This window comes from Cydia pomonella, chromosome 5 (assembly GCF_033807575.1).
Source record: "Cydia pomonella isolate Wapato2018A chromosome 5, ilCydPomo1, whole genome shotgun sequence".
Lineage (NCBI taxonomy): Eukaryota > Metazoa > Arthropoda > Insecta > Lepidoptera > Tortricidae > Cydia > Cydia pomonella.
In genome coordinates, this window is record NC_084707.1 from 787,088 (window position 1) to 811,917 (window position 24,830).

Sequence of the window (24,830 nt, forward strand, 5' to 3'; positions counted from 1 at the left end):
GAAAGTACTGAGAAGCTTTGGTCAATGAAGTGATTATAAATAGGTGCCTCTTTTCCCGTTAAATTCATTTTTTTTACCTCCTTAAGAAAAACCTCTTATTTTCGGATCTCAAAAAGATGTAAATATAAAATATCTTCCCTCTGTCCTATCATAGAGAAGAAGTACATAGAGTGCTCATTCCATTCATCATCAGTTTTGGTACCAAAACGCTTATTAATCTTATTATTTTCGCAGTCGACATCTAGCATCGAGTAGCGGAACTCTCAGTACTGCTACTCAACAATAGATATCGCGGCAAACAAAAAGTCTAATGCTCAACGATTTTCCGCTAATATCATAGCCGGAGTAACTGGAACTCTATTTTCAACTCCTACGCTTACTCTGATTATAATATTAGCTGAAAATCGATGAGCATTAAAAATTTTGTTTGCTGCGGTATCTATAATTGTCGAGTAGCAGTACTAAGAGTTCCGCTACTTAACGCTAGATGTAGACTACGAAAATAATACAATTTTTGGTCACAAAACTGTTGTATGGAGTGATCACTCTTGGTCTTCTTAATTCTATTTGGTCATGTGGGGTAAGCGACCTTTTGCTAATGAATGTTCCAGATAAATTCTAATAAACAGCTAATAAACAAAGGATAATTATAACCAGCTTATCTCCCTAAGTACATAATAGGATGTGATCTTTACGTAACCTGGTTACGTTGTGTGTAGCCGCTAATGTCGACGGACCTTTTGTCCGAAATCGTATACTCTAATGCGCCATTTCCCTTATTTTTCCGTAACTGCTATTATTCTTTGTGTATTTAGGGTTCCGTCAAATGACAACGGAACCCTTGTAGTTTCATTATCTTCACGTTCGTCTGTATGTCATAGCGTCATAGGCTTTTAAGCATTTATCTAAAATATTTTAAATAGATGTTTATCTTTTTTAAGATCGCCGGAAAACTTACCCCTTTATTCATTAAACGCACTACAAGACTAAATGATCTGCCATTTTAACTTAAGTATATGTATATGTAAATCTATTTCGGTCTTCAGGGATGCAATTAACAGGCACAGATGGAGGAAGATCATAAAAACCAGGTATGGAGCATCCTCATCCACCGATGACCATGATCCTCAGTCATGAGGAAGCGACCGCAGAGAGAGATGTGTATAAATGCAGTAAAATATCAATGATCTTATTGAAGCTTATAGTGAGAATAAAAGTGAAGCTTATAGTGAGAAGAAGCGCTGGTGGCCTAGCGGTAAGAGCGTGCGACTTGCAATCCGGAGGTCGCGGGTTCAAACCCCGGCTCGTACCAATGAGTTTTTCGGAACTTATGTACGAAATATCATTTGATATTTACCAGTCGCTTTTCGGTGAAGGAAAACATCGTGAGGAAACCGGACTAATCCCAACATACAGGCCTAGTTTATCCTCTGGGTTGGAAGGTCTGATGGCAGTCGCTTTCGCAAAAACTAGTGCTTACGCCAAATCTTGGGATTAGTTGTCAAGCGGACCCCAGGCTCCCATGAGCCGTGGCAAATGCCGGGACAACGCGAGGAAGAAGAGTGAGAATAAAAGTGACTATGAGTAGAGAGGGAAAGTATTGTTGTTCAATTCGTACGCGTAAGAAGAATCTTAGAAGTATTATATAAGTAAATCAAGTTCAAGATATATTTCTGTTGCACTTATGATATGAAATGATAGTGTGTTAAGAAGGAATCACTTGCAAAAATTTCAGATAGAAAAAATTAAAATATTGGACATTCTTACACAAATTTACTAAGCCCCACAGTAAGCTCAAGAAGGCTTGTGTCGTGACTCAGACATCGATAAATATAATATAGAAATACCCCTCAGGAACAAATATCTGTGCTCATCGCACGAATAAATGCCCTTACCGGGATTCGAACCCAGGACGATCGGCTTCATAGGCAGGGCAGACTAGGCCAGACTAGTCGTCTAAACGAAAAGTGTAATATTTATCTCTGCAATTTTCGGTTCGGCCCCTGTGCGGTGTTTCACAAATCTGTAAGCTTTTTGAATATTCAAAAGCATGATTAACATTACCATAATGTACAATATAAATCGCGTCATATCTCTCTTGAGCGACAAATTTAAAACCCTACGTTCAGACTCATTTCTCACGCAGATGAAAGATAAAAAGCATCAAAACAACGTTGTTGGAGAAATAACGCTCATTATTCATGCGTTAATTCCGTTACTGCAAACTCCGGTTAATTCATTCGGAAGCTGCCAAAGTGGAAAAAGGAAAGTAAGTTAAAGGGTTCGTTCGAATTCAGAGTAAATCAGCATTACTGCAGCAGTATTGCGAAATTACTGCTTAGTGCATCAATTGATGTCTCAAACATTATGTTAAGTAATGAAATATATATATTTTTTTTTTTATTATCTATTTTTTATCAAATTTCTATAAAGAAATGTAGCTACTGTATGTAATTGCATGACTTCTATAGTAATCTAAATTGTATTTTTTTTCTTATTTAATGCATGTTCATTATAATGTAATGTTTTGAAAACGTGTGTCCCGCCGAGTTTCTTGCCGGTCCTTATTGGGATACCCTCCTCAATTAAGGAGGGTTTTCAATCTTCTCGGGTCAGAGGTGTAGGGTTAGAGCCGGTGTAGCTTTATTTGACGTTCTTAATATCTTTATCTTTATATAAACTAGTTTCAATCCCATAATTTAACCTTTTTAAAAAACAGTTTAATAGCGCGCAAAGTTTTTAATTTCCTTGTATTTGTTTACACGTCTTAGGCCCGAAGCGGTGAACTTTACGTCTATATTTTTATTTAAAAAAATTGTAATATCGGTTGCTGATGGATCTGTTTGGTAAAAATAATTTTTCTTTACCAACCTTGAGATAAGGGCTAGATCTCTAGCTAAAAGCTATCTATTTAATTTAAACGTTGTGTGTCAGCGTCACATAGTGTATTCTGGGACTCACTTCGGGTCATGAAACTAAGTGAGGACCTTTTAGCGCATCAATTTTCTATATACTCGAACCAATTCATATTAATTTATATAATATGTAACTTTTTTGTATAAATATTTGTTATTATTATTCTTACTCTTATTTATTTACACTCCCGCGGTTGTCCTACTGCAATTATTAGACTACGCTCCCTGCCCATCCATTACCACTATCAGAGCCCCGCAGATGGGGAAAGGAATGGCGCATTACAGACGATTGCGGACAAAGGTTCTGTACATTAGCGGTATTGCAGTAATCTGGTTACTAAAGGTCACTTCTGATCTCAAAGGTCACATCTGGTTAGCTAGTTGGCGAGCTATTGTAATTAGCCACTTTTACAAACGAATAATGAGATAATTGGGGGTCACTTCTGATTTGACCTTATGGACATAGGCATGGGGTTGTCTTGTTAGGGTAGGGAAAGGAAAAGCACATTACAGACGATTACGGATAACGGTTCAGTATATTAGCGGTATTGCAGTAATCTGGTTACTAACGGTCACTTCTGATCTCAAAGGTCACATCTGGTTAGCTAGTTGGCGAGCTATTGTAATTAGCCACTTTTACAAACTAATAATGAGATAATTAGAAGTCACTTCTGACCTTATGGACATAGGTATGAGGTCGTCTTGTTAGGGTAGGGAACGGAAAAGCACATTATAGACGATTGCGGATAAAGGTTCCGTATATTAGCGGATATTGCAGTAATCTAGTTACTAGAGGTCACTTCCGATCCCAATCCAAGGTCACATCTGTTTAGCTAGTTAGATAGCTAAGATTATATTAATTAGCCACTTTTACAAACTAATAATTAGATGATTAGGGGTCACTTCTGATTTCTAAAACATGTGCATTGGGTCAACTTGTTAGTATACTAAATAAATTTTAATATTCAAAGTAGGACCAAGCTAATTTTGCATGGCTTTTGCAATAATAAAGTGTGGCTATGTCATCATAAATGTCAATTTGCTATGAAAATAATATTAACTTGTTGTAATCAGTTAATCACGCAGTTAATATCGCCACTTCATATCTCCATAATCAGATCAGCTCGAAGGTATTTTTTAAAAATTAAACTTTATTGCACAATTGGACAATAAAGAGTACAAATGACGGACTTAACACCTTAGGGCATTATATCGATACTGACCTATAATAATGCGTGTCCATGGTAGTTAACGAGTCTTCTTTCGGCGTGGGTTGCGGCGAAGGTAATGACAGCGCCGGCCTCGGTGAGGGTGAAGGCTCGCATTCGGCCTCTGGAGTCTCTTCGGCCTCTGTGCTGTCTTCATCGTCTAGGGCTGCTGTTGTGTACAGTTCGGGAAAGATTTCGCCTGCGAAAAGAATAAGATTGTTGTAGTTGACATACCTATTGGATTGGTAGGTAGAATTTTGGAAGTTATTCAAAATAAAGTTTAGAGTAAGGCAAAGTAATGAAACTTAAAATGTAGGGTGTTTGATAATTCATACATTATTAATGTGAACGGTCATACGTAGTATATTTAACACATGAAGAGGGAGAGCAGGAATGAATATTCCTAAGGTTTCCTCTTGAAACACGGTAATTTACTTTGTTATTTTTATTTTAATGGCCTACTAGTCTAGTCGGTAGTGACCCCGCCTCTGAGGCAGGAGGTCCCGGGTCCAAATCTTGGTAAGGACGTTTAGTCGTGTATTCATCACAGATATTGGTCCTGAGTTATGGATGTTTCTATGTATTTCAGTATATCTGTCTATTATAATATATCGTCGTATAGTACCCACAATACAAATCTTATTGGGTTTACTGTCATATGGGGCTAGGTCGATTTTTGTAAGATTTGTCCCATATTATTTATTTATTTATATGTAGATTTACATAGTGTTTTCAAGTGCACCCAGAATCCAGTTAAATCTTGTACAGCAAATCTTGTAATGCAACAATAAGTAACTAGATAAGGTACCTAATGTTACCGTGTTGCATAGTCCTACTCTATAAAAGTTTACTGCGATGTGGACCTTATGTTACCCAATATTACCTAATGGTACCGCGTTGCACAGCGTTGTTTTATAAAAGTTTACTGCGATGTGGACCTTATGTTACCCAATATTACCTAATGGTACCGCGTTGCACAGCGTTGTTTTATAAAAGTTTACTGCGTTGTGTACCTTATGTTACCCAATATTACCTAATGGTACCGCGTTGCACAGCGTTGTTTTATAAAAGTTTACTGCGATGTGCACCTTATGTTACCCAATATTACCTAATGGTACCGCGTTGCACAGCGTTGTTTTATAAAAGTTTACTGCGTTGTGTACCTTATGTTACCCAATGTTACCCAATATTACCTAATGGTACCGCGTTGCACAGCGTTGTTTTATAAAAGTTTACTGCGTTGTGTACCTTATGTTACCCAATGTTACCCAATATTACCTAATAGTTAGGGAGGTGGCGAGCATTTCGGTATATGATTTGCACACGTTTCACATCGAGGTAGATTGCAGTTTACGTCAGTACGAATCGATTTGGTCCAGTCAATAATGGTCCTACGTCGCTGCGTTTTCGCGTTACAGCCGATTAAAGTTGTTAAAAAAAAAGGGGTATCAAATTATTTGCACACGTCTGCCTCTGGGGTTCATGGTCACAAATATCTTGGAAACGAAGAAAATCGAGGAGGCAGACATTCAGGGCTCTGCATTATCATGGGACGGAGTTGTAAAAGTGTTTGAAAAAAAAACTCTACTAAGTCATTTGCACACGGTTCTCATTGCCCCCATTCGATTCATTACGACTCCGTGGATACGAAAAAACATTTGGCAGACACTTTGCTCACTGATATTTAACTTTATAACGGTTTGAAATGGACGTAATCAAGGGGAAGCGGGTATTGCATGTTATTATTGTGATTCTTTATAGGTTTATTATTATTATTTTGTTTATTGTTATTCGCTGAACTCACGGTGACAATCCAACTTCTTCTAGAGCTGAAATCTACGAAATTATTTGTTTTAAATGCTAAGAGGAAACGAAATGCGCTCGAAACTTTAATTGGAGAGTGAATTTTTTTCAATTGTAGTTTTTATTTGTATAAAATACGTAGATTTTTAACCTCGGCTCTATTTTCTTCTTTTTACAATAGAAAAGTTAACAAAAAGCGATAATATTTAAAAAGCGTCGTCATCACTGGCATCCGAGAAGCCTTGGCGATCGTTCATGTCGGCGCTTTCATCCATGTCTCCTTCCTCATCTGAAAAATACACAACGTGTTAAAATTTTTATGGCACGAAAGTTACATGATACACCTAAATGAAAAAATTATTACCTGATTGGTGTTCAGGATCTTCAACTTCGAAGATGACGTCGCTGTAGAACTGGGGCAGTTGTTCTCCTTTGAACCATTTGAATGTCAGCGTTCCATCTTTTTCTTCCCAGCCACAATCATTCGGGTCCAAATCACCAACAGGATTTTTTTCGTGGGCATTCTTCCAAATTTTCGTAATGTACAGAGTCCTCAGAAAGTGTTCCGTCAATTCAGTTTGACATGGTGGCAAATTGGAAGCGTCGAAATTGTAGGGAGACAGTTTGAAAGATGCGGCGGCGTTTGAGACGTCGTATGTTTTTAAGAAAATTTCGTATCGTCCCTCGTTTACTTTTTTTGTTTTTTTGACGTTGTACAAACGGCACACGAATTCCTCTAATACGCTGAAAACGCTCTCACAAGCGTCGAAATCGATATTCCCAATGGCGATCAGAGCTCTTTGCAATTCCTCGGACTGTAATAATCGTTCGAAAGGTCTTTTTTTACCCTTTCGGAAAAATGCGGGATTATAATCACAGCCGGTGATTGCGTGAAAACCAGGTAAGGAATTGCACACCAAAGGTCCCATCTTTGTATATATTTCGGAAACATCAATATACCGACGGGTATTGCCAGTACCAAAATCGATCCAAATCTTGTGGGAGCTTTGCAGAAATTCCATATTTCCGAGCATGATTATCAAGACGTCAGTATCAGCGCAGCGTATAACGATATTCGATATTTTTATTATTTATATATTATATACACATTGTCGTAGTTGTTAATTTAGTACATAAGAAAATTGCTGTGCCCTAACAGGGTATCATGTACTGACTGTAGTTTATATAACATCTGTATACAATGAACATGATTGCAATAAATAAATTGAATTGAATTGAATTGAATAAACTAACCAAATTCTTACTGTACAGGAGCAGCTGCGAGGGATTCTCCCTATTAAAACGGGCGATGGTAGAGGCGCTTTGTACGTTATTTGAAATCTTTAGGCAGAGTACACATAGCGCACTTCAAATCGCACATTTTCCTAAAACGCGCTCCGATTTTTTCAATTATTATGTGTATCAAGCGCTTACACACTAAAATTACTCGAGAAACTTCAAAGACTCCAAATACTCCAATTACTCGAAATACTCCAAAACTGTTGATGAGCGTCTCGGAGAACCTGCTCTGCAACCTCTGCTGTGTACAAAGCCTTACGCTTTCGAGACGTCCTTGTGGAAGTGCCTGGGAGCGCGAGAGAGAGGGAAAGCGTGCAAAATAAGAGGGAAGGCTGTCTCCTGTTTCTTTCTATTTACTTCTATACTACCACATGTATCTATAGATGTAGGTATACGCTATATACATTTAGGTACGCAATACGGAAAAGGTCGGAACTGGGTTATACCGTTCTCACTCATATTCCCAGATAAAAGAGAGACACTACGAAAGGAACTATGGAGATGTTTTATACCTGCGGAGCCGCAGTTAACAGGCAGAAGCCAAATATTTTGAAGAGTTTTGAAAATCGTTCGTATAGATTCTATTAATTATTTTCAATAATATTCAGTAGATGCAAAATTTTGTATTTGCAGCTTGGCGCGAGTGTCGAGTTGAAAAAAAAAAAAAAAAAATTCAAATGGTCTGCCTTTGGAATATCAGGGGTCTGAACGTCTGCCTCATCGATTTTTTTCGTTTTCATGATAAATTGAAACATCAGTCCAAGAGGCAGACATGTGCGCATAATATAGCACATCTTTTTTTTTTTTACATTTTTGAAGCGCTGTCAATAGACAACGCAGCGGCATCACGCTGGCAGACTATTTTTCCGTGGTCCTTTTCATTGTTTTTAATCGAACAATTCAAATCTGCCAAGTGTGCATTTCATATACAGTTTTTTAAATAATAAAAATAACTTAAAAAATTGAAAACTTCAAAAGTCAGAGCCCTGGATGTCTGCCTCTTCGATTTTTTGTGTTTACAGGATGACTGTGATCATCAGCCCCAGAGGCAGACATGTGCAAATAATATCGCCCACCTTTTTTTTTTTACATATTTGAAACGCTGTAAATTGACAACGCAGCGCCACCGTGGTGGCAGACGAGGTCCTTTATGTTTCTCAAGGTATCATTATTGCTATTAATAACGTCTGCCATGTGTGCTGATGATATCGAAATTTTGCTCGCCACCTCCCTAACTATAATGGTACCGCGTTGCACAGCGTTGTTTTATAAAAGGTTACTGCGATGTGCCCTTTGTTTGGATTTTTTGCCGATGAAAGTTAAGAATGTTAGTAATACCAATACCCAATTTTGTCACACGCAAAAATTACGTCTAGATCGGCTTTGGGCGGGTTTCATGAGGAAAAATTAGGTTGCTGAATATTTATTTATAAATTTACATAGTGCCTGTTAAGGTGCATCCACATTCCATGTCATAGTTAAATTTTGTAGATTAACACTGTGCAATAATAAGTAACTAGATAAGTTACCTAATGTTACCATGTTGCACAGTGTTGCTCCATCAAAGTTTACTGCGATGTCTACCTTATGTTTGGGTTTTTTGCCGATGAAAGTTAAGAATGTTGGTGATACTAATATCTGCAATTTTGTCACACGCGAAAATGACGTCTATATAGGCTTTGGACGGGTTCATAGCAAAATTTGCCGGGTTCTTATCGTCGAGTTTTGTGTATTTTCCTACACTTGTTTCTAAGACATTCCCTAATCTAAATGTCAGTTCACTCTGAGACAAAACTTTGACTTTTCAAACTTCCAAACATCAGATCTCTAGCCTGTTATCACAATCACGTAACCCTCGATGCGGGCAAAGGGCATTGTAGGCCAATTCAAACTTATATTGTAACATCAAAATAATGTCAATGTGATGTCAGTCTCTCTCATGCTTGTTCGTAAATGTATTGGCGCAAGCGAGAGCATAATGTAAGTTTGAATTGCCCTCTTCTTACCATGATAACACGACTGCATTAGCTAACGAATGAAACTGATAGTGCATAATCTCTTACACCAATACAACTGGTATGACTAACAGACCAATGTGCTCACCAGTTGGCGCCACTGTAGATGGTCCAGAAAAGCAGTTATCAAAATTCTGCTAGTCTTATTAAAAAATAAAAATACACTAAAATATGTTACCTTCTAAAGCCGCTTTTTAACCCTGATTCGTTTTGCATATATTTTAGTTGTCACTTTTTTAAAACCACTAACATTTATTGACGCATACATACCATGAATATTCAAAAATAGAAAAAGAGTGGCGGTGACATAATCGGACAGACAGACGGACATGACGAATCTATAAGGGTTCCGTTTTTTGCCATTTGGCTACGGAACCCTAAAAAGATTAAAAAGATTTAAACTTAAAAAATTATGAATAAGGAGTGAAAATTCGCGATAAAACAACTTATAACCCCCATAAATACTATGCATTTCACATTCTGAAAGACCTTCGTCTACACTAGTGCCCCTAGCGGGGAAATTAAAGCGTTAGCCCTCATACGAATGCGCATCATCAAAACAATATTTGAATGATATTGGAATCATATCAGTTAATATCGGATTGATGTTAGGTGCACCTTCGAATTAACCTGTTAGTTAAGGTTCAGTTCAGACTCATTACTCTTCTGCAGTATTTGGTGCGATATTACTGCTGATTGTATTGCTGCCGAAAATCGTTTTTGTTATTTGCAACAGCAAGTCGGCAGTAATGACGCGCTGCAATACTGCTGCAGTAATGCTGGTGCAGTCGGAATCCGAACGATACCTTAAGCGTCATTCTTGATTTTTGGTATACAATCACTCGCGAAACCGGCCGAGGTCTTATGGTAAGGGTGAATGATATTAATTATCTCCGTCCGTTCTCAAATGGCGCTGTAATGAGCGCGCGGAGAGCGAACGCAAACAAAGCGCGCCATTGTGGACGCGCCGTAATGGCGCACAAAGCAAGCTTTTGTTCTACGATATTTACCGAAAGTTTTCGATATCTAGGTGGCTGGGTGAGGTGCGTTGGGGTTAAATAAAGTTTTGGGGTGAGTGGAGAATTGTGATTGCGAAAGTAACAAGTCACGACTTCTTTCTTGCGATGGATACAGTTTGTTTAATGAAATGTTTTATATGTTGTAATATATTATTTTATAAACCAAAGCTTTATGCAAGCTTTATTCAGATATAAAAGGAAACATTGTGCGGCTGCATTAGGGTACAAATAAGTTATTTTTTATAATTAAAAACATGTCCAAACAAATTTATTCGGCCGTTTTTTCGTCGTAGAAAAAAAAACTATCGAAATATAGGTAAAACAAGCAGCCTGCATTCGATCGTTAACTTGAAAAATTAAAACGCCTGCAAAATTGTAATAGCAAGCAAAATATAAAATGAGTAAAACTTAGAAACCACAAATAAAATGGCTCATATAATAATTGAATATGAAGGTACAAAAAAGGTACAAAACATTCGGTTTCATAGAATTTAAATCAATAACCACGGGAACATAGCGTAATAAAGTACACCCGCCATTCTGACTGTCAGGATGGCGGGTGTACTGTTTTTTGATGATAACTTTATGTACCGTGAGGTACAATTTTTTTTAACGGAGGTACTAAATAGTACAAATTAGTTACAAAAATATGGTATGCTTTTCATTTATTTTTATTTAGGTACACCCGCCATTCTGACTCTCACCTCAGTTTAGGGTTTCGTAGTTACCATTTTGCCAGAATAGGCTAAACGGAGCCATAAGTAAGTATCATGTACATTACAAGCGTAAGGGAGTACGTTTGCAGCACTTTGTATACCTACGTCTTATTACTAAGTAGAGAAGACTTTTTGGAATTATTAAAAACAATTCATATTTGCTATAGTTTACATGGAAAGTATTTATTAAGTTCTTATTTCACGATTTTGTTCATATTTGGACACATGGTTCAAACTACGGAAGGTGGAGGTAAGGAAATAAATCTCCATGTACCAAAAAGTGTCATCAAAAAACCTTAAATAGGTGGCGCTAGAATACCTAGAATACTTGAACAAAAAAATCAAATCATAGACAGCGCACTTCACTCCGTCAATAACGCCTAGGTTCTTAGCTACTCTAGCGCTACTCTGGAGAGATTTGGTACTATTATTTATAGCTGACAGCTGGACACTTTTGCAACAGTTCCACCATAAGAGATGTCACTCCTCTTAATTCAACACTCCATAGTTCAAACGTTAAAGAGAGGGGGGGGGGGATTATTTCCGAAAATATTTACTTTAACAAAAACTGGTTCTTACAGACTGATAGGTAACGGTGGACTGTGGACTGTATAAAATAAGATGAGATGATGAAAACACGTATTAGAAGTTAATTATTTTAATAAATATCGATACAAAAAATATTAGGCACAATTCATATCAGTGACAACGGTAGACTGACATATGACATGGAATGACAAAACTAGAAGTATAAATATTTGAAAATATATTTGATGAGTACAAAAGAGGTCGCATTCCCAGTCGCCAACACTGACCGTTATTCTTTTTGAAAGATACCCCACACCATTGGGTAAAAATATAGTAGTATAGATTTTAATTTACCGTTCTATCGTCATGCACGATTTGTATATTCATGCCAAATTGCAGTTTTCTAGCACTAACAATCACGGAGCGTAGCCGCGGACGGACAGACATTAGGACATGGCGAAACTACAAGGGTTCCAGGTTGACTACGGAACCCTAAATTTCCAATCTTAGTTGGATAGATGTCGAAATAGGTGTTTACTTAGAAAATTGATCACATCACACAAGGACTAGGGACATCACTAGGGACTGAAGTGAACGGCAGAACAGAAGGTTCATGCCGTTTCTTTTTCGTTGGAAGATATGCTTTCAGTACTTTGTACGTTAGGACTACGTAATAGTGTTCATTATGTTATGTAAAGGTGCGACCAGACCGCAGCTTAAAAAACGGTCACGATACGGAATCGCAGTGACGCGTCGTATGCGTACCGTTTTTGACGCATGCTCCCCACACCGCTGCTTAAAAAACGGTGACGGTACGGAATCGCAGTGACGCGTCGTATGCGTACCGTTTTTGACGCATGCTCCCCACACCGCTGCTTAAAAAACGGTGACGGTACGGAATCGCAGTGACGCGTCGTATGCGTACCGTTTTTGACGCATGCTCCCCACACCGCTGCTTAAAAAACGGTGAAGGTACGGAATCGCAGTGACGTGCTTCACGCGAATCTTTTTTGGTCGCAAACCTTTGCGTAAAAAACGCTGCATTTACAAAACAGTTGCGTCTTTTATGTCACCGGTGCGGTGTCTGCCATAAGATCTCCGTGTAATATTTTTTGCGATTTTTACGCAGATACATTTACGGTGCGTCAGCGTATTTTAAGCAGCGGTGTGGGGAGCATGCGTCAAAAACGGTACGCATACGACGCGTCACTGCGATTCCGTATATATCGTGACTGTTTTTTAAGCTGCGGTCTGGTCGCACCTTAATATGTATAAAGCAACATACAATTTAATGAATTGACGGCTATAGAGCATGTTAGGTAGCAGGAACTAGGTCCGTAGATTCAGCATCTACGGACCTAGTTCCTGGCTCCTCCTTAACGACATAACCCCACCACACCTTATCTATCTAGTTACATAACTTCTTTGTTGACGTCCAGCAATTTCGCCGCTAAAGTGTGCCAGTGCACAATAGCAAGGCGTCATTGTGCGCGCGCATTGTTGCCAGACTTCCGCAGAATTAATTCATACGACGCGAGCTCATTAAGATGGCAGAGATTTGCCCCTTTTTAAGATTCTGTGCTAAAAAGGTGTCAATAAGATAATGATGTTTAATATTTATTATGAAATCTAATGGAATTTAGATTTACACTAAAAAAAAACCGGCCAAGTGCGAGTCGGACTCGCGTTTCAAGAGTTCCGTAGATCAGAAAATAATTAAGAATGTTTTATTTTTTACGTGAAACGTCTTGAAAATCCCAAAAATAAAAAAAATCTGATATAACAGAAAATGTCATGGCATGGTGTCTCTGCAACTATAATAGATATATATCGATGGTTAGGAAAGAAGCCATTACTTGGAGCTAAAATAACTCTTAAACGCAATATTTACTTAGTGATTTTATCATTCCGTCGAGGACGATATTTAGAAAGAAAATGATGTCATTTGATAGATCTTCTTACTTAATGAATGTGTAAAAAATACGTGTGATTGTAAGTAGTTTTAAATAAGTTAAAATGTGGGATTTTTCACAGACAGCCGATTTTGTCACAGCGTTTGCTCTTGTTTGAGGCTACTGTGTGCTAAAATTAATGACTGTACAAAACTAATGCAAAGTATCTAGCTCAGATATTAAGATCAAATACAGAAAAATAATACAAGACAGTGCCCATATACGGGTATACTGCTAAAATGTATAAAAACCTTAAACAGTTTTATTTACGTTTATAGGTCATGTAAGATTTAGAATTGTTAACCTTTTGTGGAAAAACGGTTGTCTCTTAATACAGCTAGGTATCTTGAATACTTAAAAAGAGGCACCAGCATGGATATTCATTTTATGTTTTTTTTTTTTATATTGCCCAAATGTGAAGGCCGAAGACCGAGCTCCGTGTGAGGCCGAAATCTCGGAAGCGTCCGACTGGTGAGCTTTTCTCGCAACTTCCCCAAGTATTTTAACAGCTAAGGCCGAAGAGAGAGCTGTATGAATGTAGTGCTCAAACATGACGAGATAATTATTCAACTAAAACTGCTGAACTCCAAACAAAAATGAAATAGAATCAAATCCCTGTCGGCTCCCAAAAGTTAAGAACTATTATAGCGAGGATTTTTGTTTTGTAATAACTTTATCATAGGGTTTTATTCGATAGAATTATACAATCTAAATGAAAGTGCTGGGTTTTAGTTCGTCAAATTATTCAATTCTCATGAATTTAATGCGCTTTAATATCCATTAAGTACAAACTTTATTTAGGTTTTAAAATGTCAGTTCAGAAAACTGAGTTACTCAAGAACACATTGCTGCAGATTAACTGCTGTGTTAAAGCAAAGAAGACTTCGCTGGCTCGGTCACGTTCATCGCATGGACCCTGAGAGACTACCACGCCAAGTAATGCTGGGTCAGATAGCGGACGTAAAAATACCTGTTGGGCGTCCAACTCTACGATTTAAGGACTCCTGTTGTAAGCGGGACATGGACAGTTTTGACATTCGGACCGAGGGTTAGGAGAAACGCGCTGAAATGACACCGGAATAGGAAAGCCTATCATAGACACATCACATTGTCGGCCGAGGCGAAACCGAGGACATTTACTTTACTGCTTATTTACTACCTACATACCTTTTTAATATTAGTAATATACTATTGAACATATTTTTTATAGCGCGAGAACAAGGTATACAATGGAATGAATTTTCTAAAACATTTGTAACATACGGTTTACATGCCGGTGGACACCATTTGTATCCCAACGTCGAAAAATCGCAGTTTGTAACTCTCACAACATTGACACTCCATTCGGCTGTCTCTGGCGAATTGAATTTATTATAGCCGCTGATTCTGACATACACTAAGAGCTCGCACCGAAAATGACACAAAAGAGCAATGAAATTTGATAATTAAATTAGGAGTAGTTAGTGCTCCAGTAACTCGCACAGTTAAACTGTGGAATGAAGTGTGACTCGCGGTATTTCCGGACTGATAGAACCTTCAGAAAAAGTGTTAAAGTAAAAGTAAAGTAAAGTTTTAAAGACCGGCAAGGCAATTGTAACTGCTCCGGTATTGCAGGGATCCATGACTATCCACACCCTCTTCTTCTTCTAAGAGGTTAGAATAAGTTTTCCCGCCAACAAACTGCTATGCAGTTTGGCAGATAAGTAACCATAACCGATGTAACTTCTCTTTTATAAACATACATCGGGGTTTTCGGTGCGGGAATGTTTTCGTGTATTTATAACTATGTTTATTGTAAAATAATTACCAAACTATGAATTAAAATAGACAGCATCTGCATCTGGAGGGGCGCGGGGCGAGTTGTGCGGATAGTTTTTGTGTTCGGATAGATTTAGGATTTAGTTCAGTTTAGGTTAAGATTTTTGTGTTTGTATAACTTTATATCTATGTTACTGTAAAAGCCCGAAGTACGGTAAAACCTAGGATATACCGGTAAGACCTAGGTTTTACCGACGCCGATCGGTAAAAGCCCGAAATGTGAAATAATTATTGTTCACTTCGGGCTTTTACCGACATGAATTTGGTAAATCCTAGGTCTTACCATGTCGACCAGTAAAGGTTGAATCATCCACTGGTTCTTGACATTATTAGATGAAAATCTTGTATCAGTGTAAGGGGCGTTACATGTAGCGCCATTTAGAGTGATGCTTCGTATTGTTTCGGCTATTTTACTAGTCATATAGATCTAGGTCTTTCGGTTTTGCTGAAGGTGAGAGTGAACTCTACTCACTGCAAATTCGAACGCCGTGAGTAGGTATGTAGAAGTCCTGAGAGCAGAGTAATGTTCAGTGTATCACATACCCTTTGTAAGCAATATACCCAGTTGGTGGGAATTTTCGGGCTGTAGCTAGCCGCTGTAATGGGTAACAGAAACGCATTCCGTGCGTGCTTCGTTTTCCAGATGACTAGGGTGCACTGCATAATGCAGATTATCATATCGCGAACGATTGGCATCTTGACTAGGTACCAAGGTTTAGGTATAGTTTACAGTAAAAACAAATTAGGTATCTATTAATAGTTCTCGCCTGTTCAAGCGACTATGGCTGGGTAATCAAATCATTTGATACCTAATACCTAAACCTTTTCATTTTCAATGTTTAATTTCTCGGCGTATTGGCTAGTCTGTGATGCCGTGTAAATATCTATATTTGTTACTTTATAAATAAATAAATGCACCGTTTTTCGGGACTAGCTCTCCGTCTAAAACGTGGCCCTTTCTGAATTGTGCTCGATTTACCGACTGAATATATGCAAATCGAGGAATGCCCCATTTCCTGCTGTAACTGAATATCGCGAGTGAGATTTGAATTTCGTTTTTAGGTAATGAATAGTGATCATTCATGAGAGAATTATCACATGGTATAGTATGTGGATATGGGTACAGTCAGCACTTAAGTCACGTCTGAAAATATCGGTACGAAAAAAGTGCCGAAAATATGTATACACGACCTTATTGCCCATAGATTAAGTTAGTGTATACATATTTTTGGCACTTTGTCCGTATCGCTGTTTACAGATGAGACCGTACCTAGCGCATTCCTTCCTAACGCATTGTCGTATCGTGTAAAAAAATCATACATACATACATTTAGACCCGTTTTCATTATTTTTCAGTATTTCTTTATCATTGTATGCATTATTATAGCAGTATAATATTTTTATAATTTATTAATTTTTTTTAGTTTAAGATTTTTTTATTAGAAGCGCTGGTGGCCTAGCGGTAAGAGCGTGTGACTTTCAATCCGGAGGTCGCAGGTTCGAACCCCGGCTGGTACCAATGAGTTTTTCGGAACTTATGTACGAAATATCGTTTGATATTTACCAGTCGCTTTTCGATGAAGGAAAACATCGTGAGGAAACCGGACTAATCCCAATAAGGCCTAGTTTACCCTCTGGGTTGGAAGGTGAGATGGCAGTCGCTTTCGTAAAACTAGTGTTTACGCCAATTCTGGGGATTAGTCGTCAAGCGGACCCCAGGCTCTCATGAGCCGTGGCAAAATGCCGGAACAAAGCGAGGAAGATGATGATATATATTTTTTATTATTTATATTTGTTTATTAATTTGTTAATATATAGCTTGTACCTTTGTAGGGTTCCGTAGCCAAATGGCAAAAAACGGAACCCTTATAGATTCGTCATATCCGTCTGTCTGTCCGATCATGTCACAGCCACTTTTTTTTAAAGAGGGGAAATGCTTTACGCTTACCACCCGGCGCGGGGACAGGCCGGGGTGGTTATGTGGGACTCCCTGTTGTGGGCTAATGAGACCCAGGTTTACCCACTAAAACCCCTTTGTTGGCCATTTCAGGGCTATAAGGCAGGGCACGGGAACCGACCGAAACCATGCTTCCGAAACCTCGCCAACGGCTGTCCACACTCCGGACTCGACTTCGGAGGAACTATTCCTCTACCTCGCTAAGAGTGCGCCGTTCTTCGGCGTACTAGCCATCCCAGGGAATATATAGCTTATACCTAGACTAGCTAGCGATATATTACAAGTATTAAACGACGTATTATTTGACGACCGGTCTGGCCTAGTGGGTAGTGACCCTGCCTATGAAGCCGATGGTCCCGGGTTCAAATCCTGGTAAGGGCATTTATTCGTGTGATGAGCATGAATATTTGTTCCTGAGTCATGGGTGTTTTCTACGTATTTAAGTATTTATAAATATTTATATATTATATTTATATATCGTTGTCTAAGTACCCTCAACACAAGCCTTATTGAGCTTACTGTGGGACTTAGTCAATTTGTGTAATAATGTCCTATAATATTTATTTACTCGAATCAAACCAATCCCTAAAAATAATAACCCGGTTGATTACAAAGATCTCAGACCGATCAGCATTTTACCATTTCTGTCCAAAGTAATCGAAAAAATCGTTTGTCAACAAGTAACAGAGTACCTTAATGCTAACGGGATCTTGCCTGAAAAACAATCCGGGTTTAGAGCAGGTCGTAGTACAGCTACAGCACTTCTAGATGTCGTCGATGACATTTTGTCAGAGGCAGATCTTGGAAACGGAACGTTATTGGTTTTACTAGACTTTTCGCGTGCGTTTGATACAATTAATCACAACCTACTTATATCCAAGCTTGCTTACTATGGATTTGACTTCGTTGCGTTGAAATGGTTCTCTAGTTATTTAAAAGACCGTTCTCAAAAGGTTGAACTGTGCAGTGAAAGTGGCACTTGTAGCTGTTCTGTAGCCTCGCCTGTTCCTCGCGGAGTTCCACAAGGCTCAATATTAGGACCAATATTATTCATTCTGTATAGCGCGGATATAATAAACTGTCTAAAGAATTGTAGCTATCACATCTATGCCGACGATCTACAAATATATTTGCCATGTCAACCCAGTAAAACCATATTCGCGGTAGACGCCATTAATCAGGACCTGAACCGTGTAGCTGATTGGTGCTTACGCAATAACCTAGTTTTAAATCCAATAAAATCTAAATTTATGGTTATAGGCACAAATAAACAAAGGCAAAAAATCAACGAGTTTGTACCGCTGTTGAAAATAGGAGATAACAACATTGAACAAGTTACACAAGCGAAAAATCTAGGAGTGATCATGGACGAAAACTTAAGATTCCATAATCATGTTTGTGATGTTGCTAGAAACTGTTTCTATAGGCTTAAGATTCTATATCAAGTTCGGAATTACTTATCCATAGAGCTCAGAATTACTCTATGCGAATCACTGATACTATCAAAACTTAATTATGCTGACACAGTTGTAGGTTCCTGCCTCTTATCTCACACAAAGAAAGTGATTCAGCGAGTCCAAAATGCCTGTGCACGTTATTGTTTTATAATTCCACCAAGAACTCACGTAACTCCCTATCTTAACAGAAGCGATCTAATGAACATGGAATCTAGGCGCTCTCTCCACTTTGCTTGCCTACTGTTCGGGATCGTGAAGTTTCAAGCACCTCGTTACCTGCATGAGAAGCTCCGGTTTTTGCAGCGCCAGAGATTATCTACTCTTCTCATGTGTCCCAAACACAAAACTGCAGCATTTCGTGGCAGTTTTAAGTACACCGCCACAAAATGCTGGAACAACCTACCACCACCTTTTAAGCAACTAACTTCTTTGCAGTCTTTTAAAGTAAAAGTAAAAAATTACCTTCTCTCTAAGCAAAAACTATTGTCAGAGTGATTGAGTGAAGCCATTACAAATCTTAAGTACTGTAACTAATTATTTATATTATTATTTTGGGTACATATATATATATTTTCTGGACCATGATAGTCATGCTAACATATGATGTCAACTGCTTCATTGCCGCTTTGTTGTTTACCGTCGTAATTATTATAGTTATCTCAGTAACTTAACTGTAGTTGGTAGCTGCGCGCAACTACGCTCCCTACAGGTGCCCACGGAAGACCAGCGTCAGCGTACTACTTCAGTAGGACCTGGCATTATGCTGAGTGTTCACCTTTTTCAGTATAATTATATACAGTGTACAAGTTAGTTATAAGTCATTTTTTCTCTTTCTTCCTCTATATGTATTGTATAACTGTGTACTTATACTGAAATAAATGATATTCTATTCTATTCTATTCTATTCTATTTATTATTTATTTATTATTATTACGATTCTTTGTCAAGGAATATAAAGTAAACATCGTTAACTCATTAAATTTCGCATTTTGTTTCTCCTCCGGCAGCTAAATAAGGATTTATAAAACATAGGTAATAGGTATTTAAGCACCGTACTTTTCTCATGAAAAAGAGATTTCCTAATGTCTTTCTGTTCCGAAACGGCTCAAACCTTGACTGGCCGATAAGTAAACAATTTGAGAAAACTTTTTTATTTATGGCCATTTTTATTACCGCCTATCTCGTTTGCCTTTGTCCAAGAGGCTGATTCTGTTGTATCAATTTGATATGATTTTCATCTTACTTTGATACTACTTTAAGTCGTATCGTTTAGGATTAATTAACAACTCGAGTTTTTGAGTAGGTATAAATAAAATTCCGAATAAAGACTCCGTTAATAATTTTGTATGTTATATGTAAATATAGTTCGTGTCATCTACGATGACGCAGATTTCCCAAATCTAACCTTTAATAAGATGACAATACAAGTTGTTAACGCCTCGTCTTTGTTCGGGCATCTTCGGGAGCCGTCGCCGACGCAATGCATGGTGCGGCGCGCGGAGAAGTGGGGCCGGCAGCCGAGCGGCCATTCCCTCAGCAATCTTGCGACGGACGGTTGTGCCCGTCCGCTTACAATCAGTGATAACTTAACATCTATGTATCACCAAAGTTAAAGTATTGTACGTGCATGTATTGGACTACGAGTGTCATTTAACTCACCTCATCCACAACCCCAAGATCTTCTCGTCCACCCCTACATGCGTGGACACGAGTTAAAGCACGCACCGTCGTGGATGACACTATCTAGTTTTAAAGCCAGACGACCTAATGACGTCATAACATGATGGCCAGATGATCTGGCCTAATGGGTAGTGACCCTGCCTATGAAGCCGATGGTTCTGGGTTCGAATCCCGGTAAGGGTATTTAATTGTGTGATGAGCACAGATATTTGTTCCTGAGTCATGGATGTAAGTAAGTAAGTAAATATTCTTTATTGCACCAACAATTATACATTTTACATACATGTAAAACTACAAATGAATTTTAAAGGAAAATAGAACCAGGTAACAACAGGCGGTCTTATCGCTAAAAAGCGATCTCTTCCAGACAACCTTTAGGTAGCGGGAAATTTCGAACTCATACAAAAGTCAACAGGTAGTGCAAGGAGCTAAATATGGAGACTATTAAATACAAACACACATTCTACTTATATATGGATGTTTTATATGTATTTAAGTATTTGTAATTATATATATCGTTGTCTGAGTACCCACAATATAAGCCTTCTTGGCTTACCGTGGGAATTTGTGTAAGAATGTCCCTATATAATATTTATTTATTTATTTAAAGCAGATGACTCAAAGAACTCGAGTTTAAACCAACACTAGCTCGAGATCAAGCTATCTCTTCAAGGCTAGAGTAAATAGGTATCTCATAGGTAAGCGTGCTCCACCGTAGACCGCATCATCACTTACCATCAGGTGTGATCGTGGTCAAACGCCTGCCAATCCTCCATTTAAAAAAAAAGATACCTGACGACATAAATACAAGTCATATTAAAATGGCTTAAACCAGAATTGGCATCTAAGTTCTGATATCAGTAAAATCTGGACTACAGCTATGCATTCAGTATTAGATGAGTTTCTTTACGATCTTTTTAGAGCCGATTTTCCAAAAAATCCGCTCTTATCAAATGGTTGTGTCGTAAACCTTTTACGGGCGATAAAACTTTAGGTTCTAGATTTGGTTTCAGGATTGTCGAGTCAGATACACGTGGTGACATAAATTATATAGATGTCAACAAACGTTTTTAAAGTTTTATGTCAAACTGTACTTTAACCGTGATTTCGTTTAGGTAGAAGTTGTTAAAAAACAAAACACGATTTAAATTTAAAATAAAATAAATAAAAACCTAATCTAACATACAGAATACAAACACTTCCAACTCGTATAAATTAAGGTAACATTTAAATATAGATAAAATAGAGATATAAAATCAAAATTCGAAAATTGATAATTATTAATACCTAATGAGAAAATTCAAATTTAGAGTCAAAATTAAAAATTAAATAAATTATAAATTCAAGGTATGTTAAGATAATAAATTTTAATAATGAAATAAATAAATAAATATTGAATTTTGAAATTAAAACAAAACAATGGAAATATAATAATTTTGTCACATAATTTGAGAGTTCCGGGACCTGCCATGTAGGTTAAACTGCTTTCACCACTCTTTGAGACATTTATGAATTGTGGGATGAAAAGTACCTAAGCTAATTAACTATATAGCTATGCTAACATATCTACTATATTAAATTTATAGATAGATAAAAGCTTTATTTCAAAAACATTCTCGTGGCAAAAAAAAAATATAAACTTATAATAAAAATAAGTAAAACTAAAACTTAGGTCTACTATGCCAAACAAAGTAATTACTAGCTACCTAGGTACTAGGATTTTTTTGTTACTACTATGCATGATTGTATTGTGCCGGGACCTAGCAGTGCGCGTTAGTTCTAATAATGTTCGAAAAAATGCTGTTAATACCTATTTACATATGGCATAACAGCAGCCTAGATGATACGTTGTTGTTAATAAGAGCGATCAGGTTTGTGTCGAGGATCAAATATCTATATGGGACCCATTGTATTAAACTAATACAATAGTCAGAAACAAGGGTCAAAGTCTGACAATCGTAATCTACTCACAAAACGCTTGTAACAATACGCCAACCGATCATGACGTCACATTTGCTAAGAATCCGTCTTGAAGTATTTTACACTCTTTAAATAAATAAAACCTTATATTTAGAAATTTTGAATTCCAGCGGTAGCAGCATGGTTCCATTTTTATCCCTTGTCACTATACCCGTCACTTTCGCGCTTACCTACATACTTGTTAGAACGTGACAGACATAGTGACAAATGATAAAGAGCCGACCATCTAAGCCCTACCTGTATTTTTATTATACGCACAAAACATCCCTATACCATTTGTTGATTTTTAACAAAGCATACGACACTGTTGACAGAAAGACACTATACGTGCTTCAAAGTGCCAGAAAATGTGTAAAAATTAGTGAAATAGTGAATTGATGAAACATTCGATTCTAATAATCTCACAACAAATAATTACTACAAAATAACAGAGATGTATTTGCATATTCGCTAGGGTTGATAATACATTTAGTTTGCAAATATCGCGTCAGATGACGCAACGGAGCTACGCTGTAACGTCGTCGCCCAAATCCAGTGTATATATACATTGTGTTTTCATTAAATGTGTTTTTTATTGTTACCTCGTATGTCTAATAAAATACAAGGTCCCCCACTAATTCGTGTAATCAGCACATATTATCAAAATACTACTACAAGTACCTACTACATTTTTTTCTGTGCTACTACACATTTGATAAGATTTTCCATTAAAAACAAAAGGAAAACAAAACCCAGTGTAATTTGTCCAGAATTCTAGTTACCTTTTGCGGTAACCCACATACCTGAAACTTAAATAAATAATTGGACACAACTTGTATAATGTTCGCGGATGACGTATCTTTATTATTTAGTTGCACAAACAGCGCAGAGTGCAATGAACGATTACAGGAAATATCGCTCACTACCCGAAACTGGCTCGACGATCATAATTTGGAAATGAATCTTAAAAAAACTAAAATAATTCAGTTTAAACCGGCGCAGAAAAAATCATTACAAATGACGTTACAAATTAATAATACAACTATCGAGGAAGTTACTGAATTTAATTTATTAGGAATAAAAATTGACTCCGGCTTAAACTGGAAGTCTCATATCCAAAATGTCAAAGCAAAATTATCCAGATTTGTTTACGCCCTCAGAATCCTCAAAGTAAATACCAACTTTGAAACTGCTTTGTCAGCATATTATGCGTACGCAAATTCCTGGCTAAGATATGCAATAATACTCTGGGGGGCTAGCACGGACGCATATCAGCTCTTTTTGATGCAAAAAAAATGTATACGGATCCTTACTAACACGCGGATACCAAGTAGCTGCCGTGAACTTTTTGCGCAACATAAGGTACTTACATTACCATGCATGTACATCATGGAAGCGGAAATGTTCGTTAGGAACAATGCAAATTTATTCCCATTGCAAAAAGTCACCTCGAACCGGCGAAACAAAAATCAACTTCTCCTGCCAATTTCAAGACTTGCTATGTATAGAAATGGTCCGTACTATCGATGTGTCACCATAGTAAACAAACTACCCGAACAGTTAAAACAAGAACGCAACGATAAAGTGTTTAAAAATAAACTAAAGAATCTACTAACCGAAAAGTCGTACTACACAATTGACGAGTTTTTAAATGATAATAAGTTGTTAGAATGGAACCCGTAAGGCAATATGTTACCTATCAATAATATGACCTCTTTCATCTTTTGTTATTTTGTTATTTTATAATGTAAATAATTGTAGAAAATTGTGACACTAAATTGTTGATTGAGTTTCGGATTGGCATAAAGCATAACCATTAGTATTAACTTTGACATTGATGAATTAACCTAGGTAGATATGCGTTTGTATAATATTATAAATAACGTTGATAAGCGAATATGCACGAATTTATAAGTACTATAGTATATAAGTAGGTAATTAGGTACCTCATAAGTACTAACATTATGCGCCCTATCCGGGTGTCATGTACTGACTACATCCAACTAACATCTTCTGTAATGCACATGACTTTTAATGTTGAATAAATGAAATGAAATGAAATGAAATGAAATGAAAATTAATTAAAACTTACATTCTTATCACATTTGTGTTCCAGCTAAGGACAAAAACACTAAAATGTCGCGCTCGCTGAAATGTATGAGATTACTTCTACATTTTAATTTTACTTCGCTCGGCTGAGACCACAAAGGCTGCATATATTTGGGAGATGGCCGGGGTGGGTATTGTGGCAAACGCTTAGCGGGTTGACCGCTCGTGTTCTAGTGAATAAACTTTCATTCATTGATTCCGGAGTATAGTTGAAGAAATATTGTTAGCACCAATGAATGTTATCGTTATTAGCACATTTACAAAAAGGTAATAAAACAATTAGCACCCGGTTGCTTAAAGCATATTTGAACTAAATAAACTTGATCCCATTTACTTTTCTACGGTTTAATTTCTGAGTTTAGTTTTCCAACTTTTACAGCTAAGGGCGATATGAA

General features: G+C 37.4%; 1 protein-coding gene across 1 annotated transcript in view; it reads right to left on the reverse strand.

Moving 5' to 3' along the window:
• LOC133518387 (neuroligin-1-like) overlaps window positions 1-24,830 on the reverse strand; it is a 327,316-nt gene that overhangs the window by 26,450 nt on the left and 276,036 nt on the right. The window contains exon 12 of the mRNA XM_061852061.1: window positions 4,139-4,322. Within this exon, the coding sequence (XP_061708045.1) occupies window positions 4,139-4,322 (184 nt within the window). The remainder of the gene's footprint in view (window positions 1-4,138; window positions 4,323-24,830) is intronic.